Source organism: Simochromis diagramma, unplaced genomic scaffold (genome assembly GCF_900408965.1).
Source record: "Simochromis diagramma unplaced genomic scaffold, fSimDia1.1 OVJJ01000293.1, whole genome shotgun sequence".
Lineage (NCBI taxonomy): Eukaryota > Metazoa > Chordata > Actinopteri > Cichliformes > Cichlidae > Simochromis > Simochromis diagramma.
The window spans coordinates 3,768,958-3,785,191 of NW_024386801.1; the positions used below are offsets into that span (position 1 = coordinate 3,768,958).

General features: G+C 40.4%; 2 protein-coding genes across 2 annotated transcripts; both read left to right on the top strand.

Annotated features, from left to right (window-relative positions):
• Positions 1 to 1,385: 1,385 nt before the first annotated feature.
• Positions 1,386 to 7,464, top strand: th (tyrosine hydroxylase). Its single transcript, XM_040025223.1, has 13 exons — positions 1,386 to 1,606; positions 2,088 to 2,291; positions 2,922 to 3,096; positions 3,193 to 3,281; positions 3,391 to 3,458; positions 3,554 to 3,604; positions 4,301 to 4,446; positions 4,599 to 4,734; positions 5,096 to 5,165; positions 5,251 to 5,307; positions 5,633 to 5,728; positions 5,812 to 5,945; positions 6,548 to 7,464. Exons 1-13 carry the CDS (start codon positions 1,523 to 1,525, stop codon positions 6,705 to 6,707), a joined length of 1,470 nt encoding a protein of 489 aa, XP_039881157.1. The 5' UTR covers positions 1,386 to 1,522; the 3' UTR covers positions 6,708 to 7,464.
• A 1,459-nt stretch (positions 7,465 to 8,923) lies between these two features.
• Positions 8,924 to 15,696, top strand: igf2b (insulin-like growth factor 2b). The gene is made up of 4 exons (XM_040025224.1): positions 8,924 to 9,119; positions 10,001 to 10,151; positions 12,766 to 12,947; positions 14,238 to 15,696. The coding sequence occupies exons 1-4, from the start codon at positions 9,045 to 9,047 to the stop codon at positions 14,475 to 14,477; spliced, it is 648 nt and encodes a 215-aa protein (XP_039881158.1). The 5' UTR covers positions 8,924 to 9,044; the 3' UTR covers positions 14,478 to 15,696.
• The last annotated feature ends 538 nt before the right edge of the window (positions 15,697 to 16,234 follow it).

Consider the following 16,234-nt stretch of genomic DNA (forward strand, 5'->3'; position numbering starts at 1 on the left):
TGGGTCTTTTGAGGATTCAAGGCAGAGGTTTCAGAATACAATCCTTGCAATCATTTCCTGACCTTTTACCTGCTTAATTGTTAAATTATTAATGAATAAATAATTTATATGTGTACATGAAACAGCTTTACAGTCATTTGTTCAACTACTTTTGGCCCCTTGCAAGTGTAATTTGCCTGAAGAAAGAATTATTCCACATGAAAGACATGGATGGAAAAAATAGCATAAAATTATTCCTATCTCTGGATAAATGTCAACCTTATGTCTATTGCCAAGTCTTTTGTGTCATGCCACTTTCTGAAAAGGTCGTGATACAGAGAGAAAAATACATAACTAGCTTCTTTAAAAAAAAAAAAAAAAAAGATACACCAATTTACTGTTTCCATGCAGAATTGTAGGCTCACAAACAGGGAATGGTAGTATCTATCGTACTGTCTGTTTGTTTCAGGTTTCTTTACTTCCTTAGACTAGCTCTCCTTCAATTAAGGAAGCAACCTGCATTTTCTGCGCCCAGGGCAACATCAGTGCTCTTTAGCATTTTGAGCCTGTGTTCGGGTTTAAGTAAGAGTCACACTGGGGCCCCACCTGCCTCCTCTGCAGCCTTGTATGGTTGCTGCTGTGAGAGCAAGTGGCAAAAGGTCCACAAATAATCATTTTACCTCTTCTTGCCTCTGGGCACTGTACATCACTCACAATCATGTTAACCACTAAAGTCGTCAGGCAAAAGCGGTACAAATTCACTTGATATGGCTTTTGCTGAGGTAAGAAACAGAGCAGGCAAAACAGGAAAACAATCCGTTGTTCTTTTTCTCTTCTGTCTGTGCATGTGTTTCTTTTTCCTTTTTTTTCCAAATGAAATCTAATTTGTGAGGAGCTGTGGAGATTGGATTGAGCTGATAAAGTGACTTAATTTTCCGCAGTTGACTTTTCTCTGGTCTAACCTTTACGTAAAGCCCTGAGGTCAAAGCTTTAATTATGGTCTAAAAATGACTACAGTGTATCCAACTGCTGCTTGAATACAACACACAGCTTCGCCTTACTTATTTAAATTTTAATGACGCAAACAACTTAATTAAGAAAACGGTATATTAATTTATTCATACAATATACTAAAGCACATTATTACATTTTGCAGTTCACTTACTTCTAATTTTACCCTAATAACTTGAAACGTGTTTGCCTTTTTTACCTGCCAAATTTTGAATATAAGTGCATTTATAAAGGCCAATGAGAATGTGCCAAACATCTGCAAAAAAAGAGCTCTGTCTCAAACTATACAGCACGCTCCAAATTGGGATGAGACTGATAGATTCTGCGCATTGATTGATTAGATTGAGATTAGCGTGTTTGACGTCAGAAACGGCAAACAAATGATCCCATAAAAAGGGGAAACCTCCGTGGTGAAAAAAAGAAAAGAAAAACTGTGGGCACACAGCACCGACTGAGAGGTTTAGAGAGAGCCAAAACCATACTACCACTTCTGCCACAGAAGCTAAGTCAATACAGACTTCCGAGACTGAAGATGCCGCTTTCAACCAGCTCCACATCCTCCACAAAGAGCGTCCGCAGAGCAGCGTCCGAGCTGGAGAGATCTGATTCCATCACGGTAAGAAATATTTTAGAAAACACAAGTTTGTTTTAAATTACAAACAGAAATCTGTGATTGTCTGTGGAGTCATCTGTTAAGAAAAATACTTTCAATGAATCACGAAAACTGTTGTATGGCACAAAGAAAACTTGGCAAGATGTTAATTACGCAGCGTCGCTGTTTGGCGCACATCTCAAACGAACAGCTTCCCAGGAAGGAAAAACAAATCCTGCACGTTTCAATTTTACAGTTGAAATCTGCTAAAATGTGTGCTGTGGTCGCTATTTACTCTTAGATATGTCGTAAGGTTTACCTTGATTGCATTGCCGATCTAATGCGCATTTGGAGATGTAAAGCGCACCCATCAAATATCAAGGGAGACATCCAAAAAGTAAGCAAAGCCCATCAGTTACGTCCATGTGGTGTCGTGTCTGTCTTTTCTTACTGTCTTACAATTAAATCGTAACAAGCAGAACTTTAATTTCTCTTTTTAAAACAGTCTCCAAGATTCGTCGGTAGACGGCAGAGCTTGATCGAGGACGCGCGCAAGGAGAGGGAAGCAGCCGCTGCAGCGGCAGAGGCTGCAGAGGCCAGTGAACAGATAGTGTTTGAGGAGGACGATGGAAAAGCACTCCTCAACATTTTCTTTACTTTAAGAAACTCCAAGACACCTGCGCTGTCGCGGACACTCAAGGTTTTCGAGGTAATCCATCACAATTTATTCTAATAGAGTTTTAAGGGGTAACTAAATATTTTAAAGATTTATTTTGATTTATATGTGACTATTTATTTTGTTTGTTAATAATTAATTTATGAATGCTTCATAAATTCACACTAAGCTACTGGATTTGCTCTTTTGCAAAGATTCCCATTGGTCGGTATTTGTGTCTAGTTGGTAATAATACAGTTATCAACATTTGCACTCTAATATTGTAGCTATGACCCATTTTCTGGTGAGACAACAGGGTTGCAATAAGTGTGGGAAAATTAAAACCGGTTTTATAGTAGGTAAGTAGTCAAGATTCACAACAAGGTAATTGTAAAATGTTTTTTATTTTAGTGGAATATAGTGGATATGTAAAGGTTGAATAATATTTTATTGGCTATTGTTAAAGTTGGTTACACATTTTAGTCACACAGAAGTACCGAAAAAGGTCATGGAAGAAAACCATTTGGAAAAAAAAAATATCTATGTGTGGGTGGGGTGGGGGGTTATTCCATGTTTTGAACAGGAAAGTGTGCATCCAGAATCAGTTATTGTGCTTCACAAATACTTCTCACCTCTGGATCTCTGCTACCACAGTCACATCTCAGCTTGCTGACTGTATTTCAGACATTTGAAGCTAAGATTCACCATCTGGAGACGCGACCATGCCGGAAGGTCAAAGACACCCTGGAGGGCCTGGAGTACTTTGTCCGCTGTGAGGTGCACCTCTCAGATGTCAGTACCCTGATCAGCTCCATAAAGAGGAACGCAGAGGATGTCAAAACCACCAAAGAAGTCAAATGTAACTGATGAAATAATTGCGAAACATTTTAAATAGTCTGTAGAAGTGAGCAAAAAACAGAACAGTTTATTTTTTTCTCCCTGTTTTCTCAACTAGTCCACTGGTTCCCAAAGAAAATTGCAGATTTGGATAGGTGTCATCATCTGGTCACCAAATTTGATCCAGACTTAGACCATGACCATCCAGTGAGTAATGACATTGCTAAGAAGAAGAAATAATTGAATAGAAATAGCTGTCATTACTGGGCTTGTTACAGAAAATGTGATCTGTATTTGGTATATTTGATTTAAACAGGGCTACACAGATCCTGCCTACAGACAGAGGAGGAGAATGATTGGTGACATTGCCTTCAGATACAGATAGTGAGATGGGCCTTTTCCTAAATACTGCACACACAACCATAAAAAATAGACATAAAATTGAAATGTAATAATTGTGTGCATATGTTTGTCCTCAGTGGGCACTCGATCCCCAGAGTGGAATACACAGAGGAGGAGATTGGCACATGGTAAGGGGCTCTTTCACGCTAGTTTTTAATATTGATAATATAAGATATGAAAAGTTAAGTCTGAAGTAGCAGTGAGCATAAAGTTATCATTTACAATGAACACAAAATGTTTTTATCTATTAAAATACATTTCATTGTTATGTTGTTTTACTGTCAACACATTGTGGTCTACCCACCAACCAATGAGTCATTTGCATATGATTTGTCTTTTATGGATGCTTCGGTAAATTAACTTCAGATGGAGGGTGTCACAAGAATAAACTTGAGGTGACAGCTCGAGCTTGTCTGAAAAAAAAAACATATCCATAGCCTGAGAATAAAGTGTTGTTTGCAAGTTAATAGATGTTTATATTTTACTTGAACAGTTTAGGACAAAAAAAAAGACACTAATGAATGAATTTAGTCACCAGACCAAGTAGAAAAATTATAGCAATGTGCTTTTTCATAAGATTTATACGATACGAGAAAAACACAGCATAATAAAAAAGAGCTCTATAAATATGATGTAAGAAATAAATTGCTTGAAATAGTTAAACATTGCAGGATAAATCCAATTTAAACACTGTTAATTAGCAGGCGCATAACACTAACCATAACTCTAAAACTACACTGCAGTTTTGCTTATTTCCAGTTTTTCCAAGATTTTGATTTTAATAAATGAAATCTCAATTTTTATGTAATTAAATCTTGATTTAGGCGAGAAGTATATTCAACCCTGAGGGACTTGTACACCACCCATGCCTGCAGTGAATACCTTGAGGCTTTTTGTCTCCTAGAAAGGCATTGTGGGTACAGCCCAGACAACATTCCCCAGCTGGAAGATGTGTCACGCTTCCTCAAAGGTAAAAATGGGATAAGACAAAATGAAAAGAAAAGATACGTAAATACAGACGCTTAGCGAATGTCGACTCCACCTATCAGGGTTTGATTCTCGCTCTCTCTCTCTCTCTTGCTTACTGTCCCTTCACCACCATCCCCCTGAACACACATGCAGAGCGCACAGGATTTGCGCTGCGTCCAGTGGCGGGCCTGCTCTCAGCCAGAGATTTTCTGGCCAGTTTGGCATTCCGAGTGTTCCAGTGCACCCAGTACATCCGACATGCTTCCTCCCCCATGCACTCCCCAGAACCGTGAGTACTACTGTGACTCTTTTGGCTTTGTGCTTCAACTAATTATAAAGTATACAATCAGAAATAACTCCATAAAAACAAATGCAAGTGAAATTACACATAGCATCTGCTAATAGCAACAACAATTCATATTAAAAAGCTGCCATATGCAAAAGCTGTTGTGTTTATGTAATTATTTTAAGATTCGATATGTTTTTCTTTAGAGAACAGGCTTGCTTTCATTCTGTAACTGTTATGTAATCAGATTGAATTTCCAGTTTGTGATCATAAAGTCTGCATCCAATCAAACTGAACTGTGTGGTGTTTTTCATTCAAGATCAAACATTGTCGTGAATTGAAATAACTTTTGCTTTCTCTTCAGTGACTGCGTCCATGAATTACTGGGCCACGTACCCATGCTGGCTGATCGCACTTTTGCCCAGTTTTCACAGGTTAGTGCTGAAGAGATTAGCAGCCTTACAGATCATTCAGTTCTTTTGTGCTATTTAGCAAGAACTGATCTATTATTTTCCACAGAACCTTGGTTTGGCTTCACTGGGGGCATCGGATGAAGATATTGAGAAACTGTCCACAGTAAGACTTTTGTCTTTGAACACAAACAACACATACAAACTGTATAAATATTACTGCAGTGAAGTTTGGGGTTGAACCTCATGTTGCCAGCCCATCTCCCAACAGAGACACACACACACACACATGCTCCCACGCTTCTTAGCCTGGGCTTCGAGCACGAACTAAGATACATATCCCATATAGTAAACAATGGAATTAACTATTGCAAAAAATATTTTTAAAAATGCATTACTTTGGACAGCCTCTTGTCTAAAATCTAACATGTAACTAATGCACTGATTGTCCATACTTCTTCTCAGTCACCTCCTTTCTGTTTTTCCATCAGCTGTACTGGTTCACGGTCGAGTATGGCTTATGTAAACAAAATGGTGAGGTGAGGGCTTATGGAGCTGGGCTGCTTTCCTCTTATGGTGAACTTGTGGTACGTTCAAACTTTTTTTTTTTCCTTTAATGCAGCACACACAGACAGCTGTGAGCTAATTCTCCATGTTTTTAAACTTCCAGCACTCTCTGTCTGATGAACCAGAGACAAGAGAGTTTGATCCAGAGGCTGCAGCAGTGCAGCCCTATCAAGACCAGACATACCAGCCTGTTTACTTTATTTCTGAGAGTTTTTCAGATGCCAAGGAGAAATTCAGGTACTGCTCTTTATCATACCAGACATACACATACATAAGAACATACAGAACTGATAAAAAAATGTAAAAAAACAACAACAACGAAAAACAACAAAGAGAGGGGTTATGTGAGGACGAGGTCAGAGAACAGCCAGCCAACCCCCGAGGCCACAAACTATTGTAGGTCAGCCATAGCAGCCAGAAGACAGCTGTTCCTAATGTAGTCTTCCTTACCGAGGCAAAAGTCTGGAGTTTTATTTGGCAAACAGATCAAATGCTGCCCTGCAAAACAAGTAGCTTAAGTGAGTGTTTTCACAATATTCAGCCTCTAGTAGAATGCAGCACATGACATCCCCGACACACTGGATGAGAAAATACCCACACTGGAATGTTTGAAAGAGCACAGAGAACATTGTGAGCATCATTACATAGGAGTGTTTTCTTTATGTTGTGGAATCCACAGTCTCAATAATTTGCATGCATGTACAACATGGCAAATTATAACACAAGGACAATTTGCAGGCTTGGTTGCTTTAGTCCATACTTTCAGTTGGAGCAAAAAGACAGCCCCATTTGAGATCTTTAAGTTTCTGACTTCTTTACATCTTTACAATTTTGACCAGGGCTTATGTAGCTGGCATCAAGCGTCCCTTCTCAGTCAGATTTGATCCATATACCAGCAGTGTTGAAGTACTGGACAACCCAGTGAAGATCCAAGGAGGCCTGGAAGGTGTGAAGGATGAGCTTAAAGTGCTGACAGACGCCCTAAGTGTGCTATCGTGATGATGCGCTGTCTTTCACCATCCGCCTGTTGTTTGCTTTTCTCTCAGCTGAGTCCTGTTGAAGATTGCCAATGTGTTCATATTTCTGTGCCGTACCTGCTGCTATGAATCTGAGTTTTGCTCGTTGTGGTTGGCTGGTTTTCCAGCAAGGTTGCAACCATTAAAACCTCAAAACTCAGCGCTGACAAAGTATCCAAAGATCTTAAATGCTTGCATTTGTGAAATGATGGGGTTTTACTGACTGGACCATTCATGCTTTTAAAGTTTGTTGTTTGAGAAATGTGTCAAATCTAGAGTCACATCAAGGGGAACTCTGATAATGAATGTATTAAAAGAAGACTATATAAGTATGGTATAGAAAATTTTGAAATTAAAGAATTATAATGGTGTATATTTGGATCGTTTATTTTATTTAGAAAAAAATCTGTAACTGCTCTGTCAAAAGCTTTATTTTCCAAATATGTGAATTTAGCATTTGAGTAATTAAATCCATGGCTTTCATATGCTGTTCTTGTCTTGCATTGTGTATTTTATGCTGGTTTTGTCTTGCAGTGTAAATGCATAATAAAAAAGGGGATGGGAGAAAAGAAAACACAGTTTCTATGTAATAAACTATTGATTACAAACTGTCAGATAATAAAGAACTGCAAATTAACATTTCACTATCGTTTCTGTGATTTATCAAGTTTTTATTCCTACAGTTAAGCTAAAAATATAAATAATAGTATTATATTTGATAGGTTTTTGCTCTTATCGCTGATGGGAAAACCTAGAAATACTTTGCCATGAATTATTATTTAACGACACCTGGCTGCTTCTTGCTTTACATTTGTCTATCGCAAGAGGGAGCTGTCTAGCTGTTTTGGCCTGCCTCCTCATAAAATCACAGCATATTTATTGAATTTTTTTGAGAGAATAAATCTTCTTAAGGTTCTCTTCCTGTCACCAATCTCTGTTTTGAGACGTTATTCGGTCTTAAAAACAAGCTAAAGCTCACAAACAACCTCAAGACATTTTAATTACACTAAATGCACTATAGAAACTCTATTTAATGCGCTTTATTGAAAATAAATAAATAAATCGGAAATCAGCCATTTTTGAAACTGTTATTCTGCATAATCATCGCTTAACTGAGTAGAAAAGATAATATATAAATTAAGTTTATATATTATCTACTTTTAAAAGATCTACTTTTTACACCGTGTGCAGTTTTGAAATAACCCCGAGAAAAGCTGTGCATAAGAGAGAAATGTTAAGCTGTGAAAGAGAACACGAGTTTGCTGGGACACGCTTCCTTCTGTTCAGGTAAGAAGATGCGATCAAATCCAGGATTCAACATTCCAGCACAAAAGCTGGAAAGCCGAAAGCTGGAGGACAAACAAACGGAGGTACCGTAACCAGACCAGCAGGTGTCAGTATGAGTCTGAAGACACGTCCAGATCTTTACCTTCACCAGAACATACACTGAAATAAGGGGGCCCTCTAAGAGTTTTATAAAGCATAACGTGAATGTGCGTGTTTATATGTTAAAATCAGATTGTCAAAGTATGGATCACTCTTTGTCTCCTCTGACGGTACCTGTTCAATATCTGCATGAAGTAGTGCTGCTGGACTGTATGATGCATATTTGTCATAATGTGCATACTAATGCATTAGTAAAGCTTTTAAAAAAGTCTCCACATTTGTCTCAATGCTGACTCTCCATCATATGACCATCCATCATATGTGTGGCTTGAGACATGCCTGCATCTACTTTCCCACTTGGTGTCCCGCTGCATCCGCTTTCTACTGCATGATCCCCCAGTTTTATCTCCCCTTCACTGTCAGGCACCTTTGACCCCAGTGCCTGCATCTACGCAGTCTGAGGAAAGCCGCAAACCTTGGCCACAGTGATTCCACTGAATGTTAATCTTAATTACAGCAGGGCGGAGACATTGACATTTTTCTTGGAGTCGAAGGAATTACCCCTATTCTTGTTCAGTCTGCGTCCTGTGTGTAAACATTGTGATTGTAGGTTACAGTGCGTAAACGTGGAAAATGCCCATGGAAGTGTTCCATATTTTGTGACTCTCACCCTCTTATTCTCCCTTCAAGCACTTTCATAAAACGTCTCTGGGCCTTTTTTTTTTCATGGGCGAAGAGGAGGAGCAAGGGGTGGGGTGGGTGTAAGGGGCGTGCTTTAGTATATAATACCTCTCCCTGAGAAGTTTTGCCTGTCGCCTAGTCTTTGGGACAGCTTCTCACTCACCATCTCTATAGTTTAACCAACTGGGAAACTAACTCACCTGCAATTTCTCCAACCAAATAACTCCCAACATTTTGACTACTGCCATCTGACATGGAAACCCAGCAAAGATACGGACATCACTCACTTTGCCACACCTGCCGGAGAACGCAGAACAGCCGAATGAAGGTAACCAAAGAACAAGCAAATTGTTTTATACTCTCCGGCTCTGCCGTGTGCGTAATGAAAGACGTCTGACAGGGTTATAGCGGTGTTGTCTTGGTTTTATAAGTAGGACAACCAGTTCGGGTTCTGTAGATGCAGTGTTCGCATCAGTTTTGTGCAGTATGAGAACCGGGACATCTTTTGATTTGTATGCAGCAGAGAAAGTTCAAGATGCATAAACGGCGAGGAGAAGCTTTGAGTCATTTGGGATAGAAAAAGAACAAGTAATTTTAGTCTTCTCGCGCCTGGATGGTGTCGTGGACACGGAGCAAACAGCTGATTTTTTTACCGGCAGATAGGGGGCGGCAGGTTTGAGGGTCAGTGAGCTCATTCCGGGGTGAGCAAAGGGAAAATATATGCTGAGTTTGGTGTTTTCGGCTAGTTAACTATCGAGCAGCCGGCCTTGCAACTTCAGGAGGGTTGTGTAAGAGTGGAAAGCTGGTGATACTGGCGACTTGTTTTTTTCCTCCAGAATAAGCACTTCTTCAGGTGCGACAGACATGACAGCAGCTGATAATAGCGGGCGGGGAAGGTGAAGAGCGGGTCTGCATATTGCGACATGATTTGAGATGATTTTCTTTTTCTGAATTTCTACTTTGTCGAACATTTGAGCACGTACACCGTACACACCGGGAGCCTGTGATGACGACTGTACCCTCTTCGTCTGAAAAAAAAAACAAACAAAAAAACAAAAACCAAAAAAAAAAACAAACCAGTGGCTGATTTTGATTAAAAAATGGTATTTAAAAAATGTCATTAACTGCTATTTCGTTAATGATTTCTGTATGCCACAACTTTCTGCATGTCATGGCTACATTTGGTGACCCCCATGCTTCATTCCGCAGGTCAACAGGATGTCTTCGACGAGTCGCGCGCTGCTCTTTGCACTGGCCCTGACGCTCTACGTAGTGGAAATGGCCTCGGCGGAGACGCTGTGTGGGGGAGAACTGGTGGATGCGCTGCAGTTTGTCTGTGAAGACAGAGGCTTTTATTTCAGTAGGTTTCAAAGCATTACAAGTTTTCACGATGGGCTGCGTGAATGCTCATTTGCCTGTTGAATCTCTCTGTTGTTCGCTTGCACACATCTGTTTGGAGCAGAGGTGGGAAGTAACGAAGTACAAATACTTCGTTACTGTACTCGATTAGAGTTTTCAGGTAGAACTTTTGCTCCCTACATTTTTAAACACATATCTGTACTTTCTACTCCTTACATTTTCAAAACAAGCTAGCGACTTTTGCTTTAATCCATTTGACGGTGGTTATTATTTCACGTCATTGAGCCTTCAAACATCAAACCAATTTGACCGTTAACAGGCAATCACATTTGCGTATTAATCACCAGTGGATGTCGCACAAAAAGAGGTGAAAGAGGCAAAACCGAGTACCACAGTCAGTGGATAAAGTTGGAAGTTTTTTTTTTATTTGTTTCTTTTTTTTTTTTTTAACTTGTTTAGGACAAACAGGTGAGTTTGCTGTACTGTGATGGATTTTAAGTAAAGAACAATGTGTGACTGGTACACAGTGGCTGTGTGCTCATGGTCAGAGGGAGGTTACATCAAGTGCAGCTGATGTTGGTGGGATTTATTCACTGAATTCTACCTTCATATCAACTGTATATTGTCTATTAATAAGGACAGCATAAACAGTGGATGGAAATCAGCGAGGACAATTTATGCAACATCTGCTGACATCTTGTTGAATTCAGCAAAGAGCAGTAAACCTCAGAGCAGCAGCAGCAGTACAGATCAGCTAATCACAGCCTGTACACAAAGAAAATCTACTGGAGCTCTCAATAGAAATTCTCATGAGTTTCCCCCACACTGAGCCATTACAGCTGATTTTAGGATCCCCCACCTGCTGAATCCCACTTTAACCTCTTTCCTGCTCATTTCCTGTTTAAAACCCTCTACAATGTAGGCAACAGAAAATAGAGAGACTTTTTATTTTCCTCCTTTTTCTCTAAAATTCAGACTGAAATTCTGCATTCCTATCTACCAATATTATTTAATTATTACATTAGTATCACACAAGGTTCAGCGAGCTTTGCACAAAAATAACTGGTAGAAATATTCCTCAAAGAGCTACTTTTACTTTCTTACTTTGAGATAATTTCAGAGCCTGTACTTTTTCACTTTTACTTGAGTAAAGAAGTAGCTTCAGTACTTCAACTTTTACTGGAGTATTTTTTAACACTAGTGTCTGTACTTCTACTTAAGTACAGAATGTCTGTACTTTTGCCACCTCTGGTTTGGAGAGCTGAGACTGTGCTGCGGTTGTGTGGTATGCGTGTTTGCTATTTTTCTTTCTCACGCACTCACTCACACTAGCGCGTGCGCATACACACAGGGGGAGATTATAGCCAGCTGTGTGTCTCAAGACCTGGTCCAGGCTTCTCTCTCTGCTGAGTCTGCTTACAGCCCATACCTCTCATTGCATATGAAAGACTGGTGAACTGCAAAGGCACACACACGACTGGCGACACAATAGGCTGCTTGTTTACCAGTAAAGTAATAGCACCCCATGAGGCATACCAGTCACCTCAGCAATAGTGTTCCCAGGCCAGGAGACCACACTGATGAGTTGGTTGAGGTGGGGGGTTGTTGATGTCAGGCTAAGAGAAGAGCTCATCAATTCTAATCATTGCTTCCATGAAGATGGAGTAATTGTAAAGCAGTGTGTGAGGAAGCATTGTGGTAGCTGTTAATCCTAAACTGCGAAAGCCTCTGTTCGCACAGTCTGCACTGTTTGTGACATACATAACTTCACCACTCTCTCAATAATCTGCTTTCAAACACTTCAGCTGAAAAAAAAAAAACAATGTTAGCTGTTGCTTTGAAAATCAAGGTGTTTTCTTTGTGTGCTGCTTGCCACAGCAGCTTCTTTACCAATCAGGAAGATTGTTATCCAATTTGGGCCAACATAGATGTGCTCCCTTCTCTTTGTCCCCCCCACCCCCTGCAGCACATTTTCGTTTTCTTCTGCTATCAAATCTGGCCATCCCATGAGATTTCTCAAACATTGTGTGGGTCACAGGACAGCAAACAAGGCCTTTATTCATTGTGGATAATGTTCTCCTGTGCAACATGCTAACCATCCAACCCTTTTTTTCTATACCTTTCTCTCTCTTGCTTTAGCCCTCTTTTGTTATGCATTCTTTACCTCTGTTTTGACCCTCACATTCCCTGTCTGCACCCATCCCCTTTCTCCTGGTATCTCTACTTCCCTACTGTTCCTCTCTCCTCAGCGTCTTTATCTCTGCTGACTTGGCAGAGAACAAGGTCAAAGAAGAGTTTTCCATTTTATATATTTTGCTATGCCTAATATACCTGAGAGCTTAGATGTCTTTGCTGCTCCCCTTTGGTCTCTACAGCACAGGGTGTTTACTTGTGTATTCACTCATTTAAGGACTTCCAGATAGCCCTAATCAGATTATCCTCTACAAACAAAAAGATTTGTTGCAGTTGGCCATAGAGTTCCTTTTATCCTCTTTGCTCCAAGGGCTGCTATGACTGTCGAAGTAATCCTGCAAAAACAACCTTGATTCATTACTGATGTTGTGTTTGCAGTCCCTAACCTCTACGTCTTCATTCCTTTTTGTATTTTTCCTCAGGTAGGCCAACCAGCAGGGGTAACAACCGACGCCCCCAGACCCGTGGGATTGTAGAGGAGTGTTGTTTCCGTAGCTGTGACCTCAACCTACTGGAGCAGTACTGTGCCAAACCTGCCAAGTCCGAAAGGGACGTGTCAGCCACCTCTCTACAGGTCATACCGGTGATGCCCGCACTAAAACAGGTACGTCTGAGCAACAACAACAACAGGCCAGTATGGGAAATAGTGCTAATCCCAGCTCTATCTGTCCTCCCATCTCCTGTGCCCCCATTCACCTCTGAGCCTAGCCCCTATGTCACTGACTCTTGAGTACAGTGTACCCATGCTAACGCAGTTATATCTAGTTAATTGGCCAATGGAAAGCACTCAACTTACAAAGAAAGTGCTGACAGTCATGGAAAACATCACAAAAGTCATAACACGTTATATTCAGGAAAAGGGGGTGTGTTAAGTGCGTATATGTCCTGTAAGATGGTGGACAAAATGTATTTGTGCCTGTCCCAAACCACCACAGCTCTTCTGAAATATGTCACAGACATGCGGAAGAGTTTCAGATCTTTTTAATGGATTCACAAGAGCAGTTGCTTGCCAGACCTCTTAAAGCCAGTTAAACTTTTAAACAAGCCTAAAAAAGATGTTTTTGTTTTGACTGCTCATAAAATCAGTACTGGTGGCATGACACTGCTAAAAATGTATAGATATAAATACCGTTACTGAGGAAAGTAATAGGCATTTGAAAGAACGAAAGAAAGAAAGAAAGAAAAGAAAGAACGAAAGAAAGAAAGAACGAAAATAAAAGGCTGTTAGGGACTTAGTTTGGACATGTCTCTAGTTTTTCTGTGTTGGGAGAGTTGATGGGTACAGCCTGCTCTGAGGGCCAGCTGTTCTTGGGCTATTGAGAAGGCCTGGAGTGAATGAAGGGGGATAAACACTCTTCAAGTGGCAGGACCAAAACAAGCCATTCAGATCTAGCACTGGCTACTCACGCATAAATTCTAGCTTCATTGCGACCCCTCCTGCTTTGTCCCTGGTGCTCAAGACAACACCTAGCATTGTTTAAAGGAGTCTTCTGCGTAAGAATTGAAGTTTGTGAATTGTGTTTGTATGCATTTCTGTGAAGGCTACAAAGTTCAATGAGTGGCTGAGTGAGTGCCGGCTCCTCATATGTATATGAGACAAGTGACCGCCCTTCCCTTTGACATTATGTTAAAGAGGCTGAACTAGGCGCTTGTTGACAGCTTCTCCCAGTCAAGGAAACTAAAACAAGGACAAGGCGAATCTGTTATGACGTTCAGCACTCTAAGAATGACATTTGATTTCCGTTTCACTGGCCCAAAAATGACTGAATGTTTTCACATAATAAACAAGGCTTTCCTCCATTGTAATAAGCACTTGAACAATATCTTATCACCCTAATGAACTGACTCCCTCTTTTCCCTTTTCTCCTCTATTTTCGCCCGCACGCCACAATAGGAAGTCCCGAAGAAGCAACATGTGACCGTGAAGTATTCCAAATACGAGGTGTGGCAGAGGAAGGCGGCCCAGCGGCTCCGGAGGGGTGTCCCCGCCATTCTGAGGGCCAGAAAGTTTAAGAGGCACGCGGAGAAGATTAAAGCCAAGGAGCAGGCTATCTTCCACAGGCCCCTGATCAGCCTTCCTAGCAAGCTGCCTCCCGTGTTGCTCACCACGGACAACTTTGTCAGCCACAAATGAGCCCGCTGCCAGCCCTTTGCACAGACAAGAGTTTTGAGGGTGAAAAAAAGACTAGGGGATTATAGCTTTGTCTCTGACGTCATTTCTGTGGCAGTCCTCTTTGACCTCCCCTGCCCTGTCCGAGCTCACCAATCCCTCCCCCTGCACATATCCACTACGTCTTGAACCCCTGGCCCTTTTCTAATGCCCCCCCCTTCCCCCCGAACTCCCCCCTCCCCACCAGCCCACCCTCCTCTGGCACACAGACATGCCTTCACATTCTTCCTGTCTGAACTCTTTCTCTCCCACTCTCTTTCAGTCACTGATACAAAAGGCACAAACACAAATGTCGAACAAAAAGTTAACAATTCGGCTGAATGCGGTTCAGGTGGATCCTTAAGCAAAAGACAAAAAGAGAAGGGAAAAAGAAGATGAAAGAGATCTGTCGTTTGCAAGTGTCAAGAGGACACCTAGCGGAATGTTTTTTGTCCTTGTGGAAGACAACTGAAAGTGAAGAGCTGCTTGCATGAAAGAATCCATTCCACATCATTTTTCCTGAGGCGAAAAGAAAATCTCTGTTAGTTCTTTAGTTTGCACCTCTACCTATAAAGGGACTTCCACACTGTAAGGAATTATTTTATAAAATTAGATTCCTGTTCCAGCACCTTTTGATCACAAACAAAAAGCAGAAAAGAGTCTGCAAAATTGCACATTGCCACGGATTACGTCAAAGTAAAGAAAAAAATGGCACTATTTTTTTATGAACAATGAACGTGTAGCTTAAAAAAATGTCATGGTGCTAGCTTTGGGAATGGACTCAAAGAAGAGGTGGAAAAGCACGTTTTTTTTCTTTGAATTAATAATTAAAGCTTTCCGTTTTAAGGAAAGTGTGACTTTTTTAAATAAAATAAAGGATATGGGGGAGCTCCTGGCAGTGGCAATGTCAAGGGGGAAGAGTCACTGAGGAAAAATATGGGCTGTGTTGGCATCTAGGCTCATGGTGAGTGCTAGCGGCTGCTATTTACTAGTTTGCCAGCATAAGCAGCAAGGGATGACCCGAGACCAAGTCCCTGTTCCTCCTGTCCCTCTGAGGCTGCTGGACACATGGAGCACTATGGGGACACATACGGGACACCATGGACCACCTGGATTGGGACAGTACTATAGTTTGGGGACAGTACTTCCTGTTTGCCATGGCTTTGTGGACTGTTCTGGCAGGAAGTAACATGGCATGGACTAAGAACAAGTGGGATAATGATGATTATATTTTATTTTTTGTCTTTTTTCATATCAATGTTTCAATGAAAAAAAAAAAAGGAAAACCCTGTCAGTTTCTGGTACCGTGACATTCCTGTTTTTCCAAGTTAGGCTTTTTTTTATTGTTATGATGTTATTTTACAGTTATAAAGAAAGGGAAAAAACAGCAATAATGTCAACTAACATTTTATTTTTATTGTATATCAGTAGTATTCACATGCTTTTGCCTGAAAACAAATACTTGAAACTATATTTATATATATACACGTCTACATGTATATATATATATCTATATATAGATAGATATATAGATATAGATATATATATGTATATATATATATGTATATATATATATATATATATATATATATATATATATATATATAGACATTCATTATAGATATATATATAGATATAGATATATAGATATACTATTAGTTTCCAGGGACGTTGTGTTATTTTCCTTTAGTCTGAGCTGTACCTTGCGTAATGAGCCGCCAAGCTTTTTTGTTCGTTTGTTG

Bases quoted from the DNA above. Each gene is read 5' to 3' on its own strand.
- igf2b (XM_040025224.1), top strand. From the start codon at position 9,045: ATGGAAACCCAGCAAAGATACGGACATCACTCACTTTGCCACACCTGC. The intron at 9,120-10,000 runs GTAACCAAAGAA...TTCATTCCGCAG, and splicing joins CGCAGAACAGCCGAATGAAG to GTCAACAGGATGTCTTCGAC. The intron at 10,152-12,765 runs GTAGGTTTCAAA...ATTTTTCCTCAG, and splicing joins AGACAGAGGCTTTTATTTCA to GTAGGCCAACCAGCAGGGGT.
- th (XM_040025223.1), top strand. From the start codon at position 1,523: ATGCCGCTTTCAACCAGCTCCACATCCTCCACAAAGAGCGTCCGCAGA. The intron at 1,607-2,087 runs GTAAGAAATATT...TTTTTAAAACAG, and splicing joins AGAGATCTGATTCCATCACG to TCTCCAAGATTCGTCGGTAG. The intron at 4,735-5,095 runs GTGAGTACTACT...CTTTCTCTTCAG, and splicing joins CCCATGCACTCCCCAGAACC to TGACTGCGTCCATGAATTAC.